This window comes from Tachyglossus aculeatus, chromosome 7 (assembly GCF_015852505.1).
Source record: "Tachyglossus aculeatus isolate mTacAcu1 chromosome 7, mTacAcu1.pri, whole genome shotgun sequence".
Lineage (NCBI taxonomy): Eukaryota > Metazoa > Chordata > Mammalia > Monotremata > Tachyglossidae > Tachyglossus > Tachyglossus aculeatus.
Window position 1 is genome coordinate 14913950 of NC_052072.1, and position 8803 is coordinate 14922752.

An 8803-nucleotide genomic window follows, 5' to 3' on the forward strand; every position below is an offset into this window, starting at 1 on the left:
GAGGAGGCGAGGGAGGGAATACTCTGGGACCATTCAGAGTTCCTGAATGTCTTCTCTTCCAGAGGAGATGAGGAGACCACTCTCTCCCACCCACGCACATTCTGTTTTCTGGATCAGACTGGAGTGCCCCCACCACCCTTTCCTGTTGAATCTGGTGCCCACCTTCCTGGCCCGGCCATCTCCTCATGAGATGCCCTCCAGGAAGTGGTCACAGGCCTGTTGACCAAACAGGGCCTCTCCCCCACATCCCACCACACCCCAATGGCCAGGTCCCTTCCTTGCCTTGCTTTAGCCCATTTTCTACAAACTGTGAGGAGCCCACAAAGCTCACCAAAGGGGTATTGTGCTCTCCCCTCCTCCCGCTGCTTTGTCACTTCCCTCTGCTCCTCCCCCTTCTCCAGGTGTGCGCAGGGCCCCAGCCCTCCCTGGAGCCCAGCCTGGAGGTTGGCATGTGGACCCCTGGGGAGTCCCATCTGGATCTCCTCCTGGAGCTTGGCATAGAGAAGCAGCATGGCTCAGTGGAAAGAGCACGGGCTTTGGTGTCAGAGGTCATGGGTTCAAATCCCGACTCTGCCAATTGTCAGCTGTGTGACTTTGGGCAAGTCTCTTAACCTCTCTGTGCCTCAGTTCCTTCATCTGTAAAATGGGGATTAGGACTGAGAGCCCCATGTGGGGCAACCTGAATACCTTGTATCCCCCCCAGCGCTTAGAACGGTGCTTTGCACATAGTAAGCGCTTAACAAATACCATCATTATTATTACTATTATTATTATAGAGATTCCCCACCCGGAGCTCAGCCTGGAGCCCGGCCGCGCTCAGGCTCCAGCAAAGCCGTCGAAGGCCGCAAGAGAAAGGCTAGGTAGGCTTGGTTTAAAACCCCCTGGGAGGGTAGAGAGGACCCCCTCCCCACCCAGGCCTCAGAGTCTTCCTGTGGCTGTGGCACAGTGCCCAGGGGGGAGCAGAAGGCAGGAGAAGGGTGGTGGGAGGGGCAGTAGACGGGGCAGCAGTTGGGCAGTCTGTTCAGTCTGTGTGGTGCCCAGACCACTCCATCACGTGGTCCAATTGAGCAGGTTGGGGGGCTCCTTAGGCTTCATGCGCAGCGTGACCAGGCCAGGAGGCTTGTACTCCCCCTCAGGGGTGGGCTCGAAGCTGTGGCCCCCCAGGGCAGGAGGGAAGCCATGGAGCGAATAGAGACCGTTAATCCCCGGGTGGGGGCCTGGGGAGGCCGGGACCCCCACGAAGCCAGCCATGTTCCCGTGGGTATAGGAGTATGGGGACAAGCAGGGGGAAGGGACCCCATCGTGGGGCATGAGGCCAGGGCCCCCCGGACCCCCAGTACTCCCAGACCCTGGACTGGGCCATAGATTGTTCTGCAGCTGAAACGAAAGAGACACAGGGTTAGTTAGGGGCTACCTAGGGCTGAGCCCAGAGCCCAGTGCCCAATCAATCAATCAATCAGTCAATCGTATTTATTGAGCGCTTACTGTGTGCAGAGCACTGTACTAAGCGCTTGGGAAGTACAAGTTGGCAACATATAGAGACGGTCCCTACCCAACAGTGGGCTCACAGTCTAGAAGGGGGAGACAGAGAACAAAACCAAACACATTAACAAAATAAAATAAATAGAATAGATATGTACAAGTAAAATAAATAAATAAATAAATAATAGAGTAATAAATATATACAAACATATATACATATATACAGGTGCTGTGGGGTAGGGAAGGAGGTAAGACGGGTGGGATGGAGAGGGGGATGAGGGGGAGAGGAAGGAGGGGGCTCAGTCTGGGAAGGCCTCCTGGAAGAGGTGAGCTCTCAGGACTTGAAAGCTCTCAGTAGGTGCCCAGCGTCCTTTCTGGCCACCTCTCCAGCCCCCATGGGCAAGCTATGGGGGGAAGGTTCCAAAAAGCCTAGAAGGGTTTCTGGGGATGCCTTGGGAGAACCAATGGTGGCTGCTTCCAGAGGCTGCTCACATCAAGTCAAAACTCCTTCATGGCTTCCGGCACCTCCGGCCTCCTCAGGACCCATGCTCCTTGCCCCCCTGCTTGTGCGCTCCGCTGGCCACTCATCTCCCCCTGAGCCTTGCTCCTTGGCAGCATCAGCCCCCCTCCCAGCCTGCAGCTCCGTTAGAACCCCCAGGTCCTCTGAAGGGTAACAGTCTCAAGAATCTGCTCTGAGCAGCTCTGGGAGCCCCCAGGCATTTGGGTTTGGAGCAGGTTTGGTTGTGGATGGGAAGGAAGTTCAAGGAATCCCAATGTTCCTGTGAGATCCCCAGAGCCATGGGAGCTGGGGGCCTTTTATGTCTGCCTCCACCCCTCACAACCCTCTCTCCCCCCACCTCTCCTGACCCCGGGCAAACTGGTTCTGTTCCAGGGTCTGGAGATGGGCGAAGGTGCGGGGGGTATAGTGGGTGGGAATGGTGGGAATACTCCACTGGGTCCGGCCTGTACCACAGGCCCTGCCCCCTTCTCCTCCCTGCCACCAGACTCCTCAAGGGCCTCTAAAGTGTCAGCTGCCACTGGCAAAGTTGGGGTGGCAAGCCAGGGAGTGTGGTGCCCCCTTCTCCCTCCACACTAGCAGCCAGCGCATTTGCAGTCCTAAGCTGGCTGGTCTCCCTTCCTTCTGCTTCCTCTCCCCAGCCCCTAACTCCCACCTGTCCCCCACCACTTCCACTTCCCCTAAAACTGGTCATGGGGCCCTAAGTGATTATTTCTGGTTGGGGCTGGGCAGGGAAGGTGGCAGAGGCTGGGGTTGGGCATTGAAAGGTGGAGAGGGTCAGAGGCAGAGAACCCCAAGCATCCCAGACCCCCTCCTCCGGGCTCCAGAGCCCCAATCTCTCACCTGAGGATAGCTATCCGCCCTGGGCATTACAGAGATGTCGTAGGCGGTAGGGAAGGGATTTCTCGCCTCCTGGATCTTCCCATAACGCTCCCGCTTCCGCCACTTGGCTCTGCGGTTCTGGAACCAGACCTGTCAGGGGAGGGAAGGGGCCAGGCTGGGTCTGGGGGAGGCGGCTTGCGGGGTAATGGGAGCCTCCAGGGGGACGAGGTTCAGTGCCAGACACAGCAGAGGTGGGTGGGAGATGGGAGCTCGGGATCAGGGGCCAGAGCACGAGTCTTTCATTCAGTTGTAATTATTGAGCACTTACTGTGTGCAGAGCACTGTACTAAGTGTTTGGGAGAGTACAATCTGATAATAAACAGACACATTCCTTGCCCACAATAAGCTTACAGTCCCTCCGGGGTTGGGATTCCATCCACTGTACCCTGTGTATGTGTCTCTGAGCTTGGATGTGCATGCACATCCATGTATGTGCATGAATGTGCATGTCTGTCTTCACCCATATATGTGCATGGACGTGGGTGCCTGTGTGTGCATTTATATACGTGCTTGGATGTGCATGAATCTACATGTGTGCATGGAAGTGTTTGTGTGTGTGAATGTGCATTCGTGGCTGCACCCATATATGTGCATGGGTGTGTGTGTGTGTGTGTGTGTGTGTGTGTCTGTGCATGTTCATGTGCTCCCAAGTTCTAGACTCTAAAATGAGCCTTGAGAACCTGCTTCTCGGTGCAGATTCTCCACTTAATGATGATGATGATGATGACGGCATTTGTTAAGCGCTTACTATGTGCTGAGCACTGTTCTAAGCACTGGGCTAGGTACAAAGTAGTCAGATTGTCCCACATGGGGCTCACAGTCTTAATCCCCATGTTACAGATGAAGTAACTGAGGCACCAGTTCAGGATTTTCACTCCGATCTGGAGGCAGAAAGAGCTACCCTGGGCAAGGCCAACCGGTCATCCGACACTGGAGAACTCAGGAGTTTGGCCAGAGCCAGCCAGGGCAGGGAAGCCCAGTGGTGTTCAGGGACCATGACCAGGAAACTCCATATTCTCTCTCCCTCCTCCTACTTCCCTCCCCAACTCCAGGCAGTCCCCAGTAATTACTACCAGAATCCTCCCAATCTGTGCTACTGGAAAACTATAGTCCCTTGCCCAGCCCAATTCCCGTGGGCCATGGGTTCCCTCATCATTTTCATCTCAGAGAAGCAGCGTGGCTTCGTGGAAAGAACACGGGCTTGGGAGTCACAGGACCTGGGTTCTAATCCCACCTCCGCCACTTGTCTGCTGTGTGACCTTGGGCACGTCACTTCTCTTCTCTGTGCCTCAGTTACCTCATTTGTAAAATGGGGATTAGGGCTGTGAGCGCATTCGGGTCAACCTGATTACCTTGCATCTACCCCAGCGCTTAGAACAGTGCTTGGCACACAGTGAGCGCTTAAAAAATGCCATTATTATTATTATCTCTGCCAGGACCGTCCCCTAAGAAACAGCAGAGGGCGCTGGTCTCCTATTCATTCACTCATTCCATCGTATTTATTGAGCGCTTACTGTGTGCAGAGCACTGTACTAAGCGCTTGAGAAGTACAAGTTGGCAACATATAGAGACAGTCCCTACCCAACAACGGGCTCACAGTCTAGAAGGGGCTATATGTGTTGCGGCTCCTGAGAGGGGCTGTTGGGGGGGGGGGGGGGCGTAGTGGGGGAGGAGAGGCGGAGGGAAAGGGGCAGAGGGAGATGGGCAGGACTTTGCCCAGGGGCAGATCCCAGCCCAATCCTGAGTCCCCACCAGAAGGAATCTGCCCTGAGAGGGGAAACCCCGTGGTCGTGGGGTTGTCGGTGTCCCCAGCCTGGCTCTCCTGAGACCCTGAGCCTCCTGCCTCTCCCCCCTTCATCTCTTGGCAGCTCTCTCTCTTCCCCATTTTTCCTCTGCCCCACTCCTCCCAGGCCTCTGTACTTCCAGGCCTCAGTGTCTCCCAGGTCTCTTCACCCATGCCTTGGGCCCCCAACCAGTTTCCTGCCCCTCTTAGTCCTCTGCCTTTCTGGGCTCCTGCCCAGGACTGCAGCAGTGACATTGTCTTAGGGCAGGTTGGGATGGGGAGAGGGCTGGGCACAGACCATTGTCCCAGCTGGGCAGCCTCTATGCTCTAGTCCCTCCCACTCTGGGCACCTGGATCTCCTCCTGGGAAAGCCCCCAGGGAGCCATGGCCCATCTCTATTTGTTCTGACGACTTGACACCTGTCCACATGTATTGTTTTGTTGTCTGTCTCTCCCTTCTAACTGTGAGCCCGTTGTTGGGTAGGGACCATCTCTATATGTTGCCAACTTGTACTTCCCAAGCGCTTAGTACAGTGCTCTGCATACAGTAAGCGCTCAATAAATACGATTGATTGAATGAATGAATGAATCTTCAGGCAATTTAATGGTCCAAACGGAGCCAGTGTCAGTCCTGTTTATTGTGGAACAGATGTGCATTTGAATCCCCGGGAGCCACGGACTGGATGGTCTCTCTCCCTCCTACATTCCCCATCCCGGCTCCTCCCTCCCAGGCCTGATCTCCAGTTCCAGACCACATGTGATTCCTCTGTCTCCTCCGGAGGCAAGGGTGGCGCCAGCACTAGTGGGAACCCTGTCTGAGAACCCCCCTCCCCACCCCCAGAGACCTCGCCCGCCCACGACCCCCAGCTCCCCGTGGGCAGGACAGGCGGGGAGGGGAGAAGGACCCTATCAGATGGGCTGCTGCTCCCCACCACCCTCTGCCCACTTGCTCCTCATCTGTTGGATTGCAGATCTCCCTCAGTGGCCTCCCAAATGGCTTCTGTTGGTGGGATCCTCACCTCCTTGCTCAGGGTCGGCGGGGAGAGGGGTGGGTGATGGGGTTGGAATTGACTCTGCTGCTGGTGGCTCTTCTGGTGGGGTGTGTCGGCCCCTCACCTCCCACCCCCTCTCCAGAACATCCTGCTTAGGGACCAAGGAGGAACCAGAATCTTAGCCCAGAATGGAGGCAGGGAGCCTGGGAGATCGATGGCATTTCCCGGAGGAGGGCTGGCTGGGGCTGAGCGGGTTGAGCTCCTCTGGGTGGGAGAAACCCAGAATTCCCTGGCTTTTCCTTGACAATAGCCCACCCCCACTCCTTCTGCCCTAGCCATCTCAATCCAACCCAAGGGGGACCCTCCCCCGGGCAGCCACCAGGAACCCGGTGCCCGCCCCAGTCCAGACCAGGGCACTCCCTCACCTGTACCCGGGCCTCGGTGAGGTCGGTGTGGAGGGCTAGCTGCTCCCGGGCATAGACATCAGGGTAGTGGGTCTTCTGGAAGACTTTCTCCAGCTCCTCCAGCTGGAAAGTGCTGAACGTGGTGCGGTTCCGACGTTTCTTGCTCTTACTCTTGGACAACTCCATGGGGTCCGGGGGGCCGGGAGGCAGGCGGGGGGCCGGGGAGGCCAGCAGTTCGGGCTGTTCGTCCAGGGGGTCACAGCAGCCCAGGGGCAGCGGGGGGAAGCCGGAGGCTTTGGAGACCTTCTCTTCGTTGTCGACAGCGGCTGGGGTGGAAACAAGAGGAAGGAGTGGAATCCAACCTGGGGTTTTGTGGGAGGAATCAAGGGGAGGGAAAACCCATTCTGGAGCCTCAGGTCCCACCTCCCCCTAACCCTGCTTCAGGCCGCCACCCTCTATGGGCACTGACATGACAGAGCTTCGGCTGACGGGGTCCCCCCCGGGGAGCTGCGGACTCTGCGGTCCGGCTGGAAGCAAATTGGGGCTTGGGGTGGGAGTAGGTGGGGATGGGGGTGGAGGGGGACTACACTTCAGGGAAGTGCTCTATGAGCATCTTTCTCGGGTGCCGGCCCAGGCCAGGCTCTATAGGAGGAGGCCAGTTATCCCTCACACCCCAAGGCCGAGGATATTAGGCAAGGGGGCTGGGCTCTGGTCTTCTCTCACCCAAGGGTTGAAGAAGCAGGGCTAGCCCCTCTTGACCCTTCTCTTCAGGGCTTGAGCTCTCTCTACCTCCGCCCCCTTACCCTCATATTCCCCCAGACAAGCCAGGAGGGTCCTGGGGAAACTTCTGCCCAGACCCTCAAGTCAACATCTGAGGAGGTGGGAGGAGAGATAAGAGTCAGAGACATATACAGATCCAAACAGAGACACAGAGAGAGAGAGACATGCACAGAGGACCCACACAAAAAGGGAGGCACCTTACTGGAGGCAGAGAGAACTAGAAACGAGAGTGTCCACCTCATCTTGTCTCCCAGGGACTCAAAATCTTTTGCTGGAGCTAGGGGGGATTCTGGGATTTTAGGGACTGCAGGGGCCCCTGGACTGTGAGTCCCATGTGGGACAGAGAATGCATCTGGTCCAATTACATTGCATCTATTCCAGCACTTAGCACAGGGTCTGGTGTATAGTAAGCACTGAAAAAACTACTATATTATTATTATTTACCAGGGCCTTAGGAGGGAAGACGGTGAGGGATGGAGGGGGTGAGGGCCATAGAAATGACAATAGGAAGAAGAGGAGAGGTCCCTCCCTGTCTTCCCCTCCTCTCTTCAGCCAGGAAGGAACAGGACCCCACAGTCCTCAACCCCAGGTCAGGGAGTGCTCTGCACACAGTAAGCACTCAGTAAATACGATTGAATGAATGAATGAATGAGAATCCAGAAGTGGCTTTCCCTCTCCTGAGAAGGGCAGGAGGAGGGGTCATTTCAGTAGTCAGGGCTGTGCTTGAAAGATTTTCGATAGGGTGGTTCAACCTCCTCTTGAGGGATAACCAAACTGACTTGATGTGTTTCAGTTAAAAGGTTTTTAAAAGCTCGAAAGTGGATTGTACTCTCCCAAGCGCTTAGTACAATGCCCTGCCCACAGTAAGTGCTCAATAAGTACAATTGAATGAGCGAAAGAACCTGCAAAGCAACCTGGGAAGCATTCCCGGCAGCCCAGCCATGCCCTCTGACGTACAAACCCTCTGAGACCATCCCGGTGGGGTTCAACCACAAACCAGGAATGACAAGAAATAGGTCACCCCCCCCCCCAACCCCAAACACGAGCTGCTCCTGGCTGTTCTCCCTGAAACTCTGTGCTGGGGCCTACAGCAGGAATGCAGGGTGGATTCTCCCAGCCTCGCTGCTTCCCCTCCCCCTGGAGCTGGCTCCACACCCTGTTCAGCGGGGCTGGAGGAGGAGGGGAGAGGGGCCGCACGGGAACTTTCTCAGAATCTGGGGGCCACCGGGGTGGGGTCGGGCTGGCAGAGCTGCGTTTGATGTTTCCAGCTCTGTCCTCCCCAGTCAACATCTTCCCACTCATCGGGCAAGGGGCAGCCTCAACGGGGAGAAACTTCCCAACCGTGTTTTTAGTCACTGGGTGGGAGCCCAGCCCAGATTTTTGGCAGGCACTAAGATGGCACCCACCGGGGCCTGGGAGCTGGGTGGGCAGCAGTGCCCGGAGAGCCCAGACAGGTGGTGGGAAACGGTGCCCAGAGACGGGAATCAGGAGATAGGGTGGAGGGAAGGGCACCAAGGTGTTGGGAAGCAGAGAGTTAGGGTAGTCAGTAGTCATCCCAGTGGGCAGGGAATATGTCTGTTTACTGTTGTATTGTACTAGAGTACCAAGCGTTTAATATAGAGTTCTGCACACAGTAGGCGCTCAATAAATACAATTGAATAAATGAAAAATCCACTGCCTCTGCTGGGATCAGCAGGGCTGTGCCTTCTAACTCTACCAAACCCTTCAAAGCACTTAGTATTATTGATTGATGAAGTGATTGATTTACAAGCCCAGGTCACCAGAAGGGCATCTGCTAGTCCACCCTTAGGTTGGCTGGGTGGAAGTGCCACAGTCTGGGGCTGGAAGGGGAGAAAGATTAGATGGGATACATTCCCCTTTCCTCAATGGTACCTGCAGGCAGCCCGGAACCGATGAGCTTCCTGCAGGACGTCTTCCTGGGTTACGCTCTCTCCATCCCCACA

At 56.1% G+C, this 8803-nt stretch overlaps 1 protein-coding gene across 1 annotated transcript; it reads right to left on the reverse strand.

The window, feature by feature from the left end:
• Positions 1 to 1050: 1050 nt before the first annotated feature.
• On the reverse strand, positions 1051 to 8141 carry ALX3 (ALX homeobox 3). The gene is made up of 5 exons (XM_038748750.1): positions 7929 to 8141; positions 6529 to 6586; positions 6081 to 6385; positions 2843 to 2971; positions 1051 to 1377 (listed from the first exon to the last, which is right to left on the reverse strand). The coding sequence occupies exons 1-5, from the start codon at positions 8139 to 8141 to the stop codon at positions 1051 to 1053; spliced, it is 1032 nt and encodes a 343-aa protein (XP_038604678.1).
• Positions 8142 to 8803: the final 662 nt, after the last annotated feature.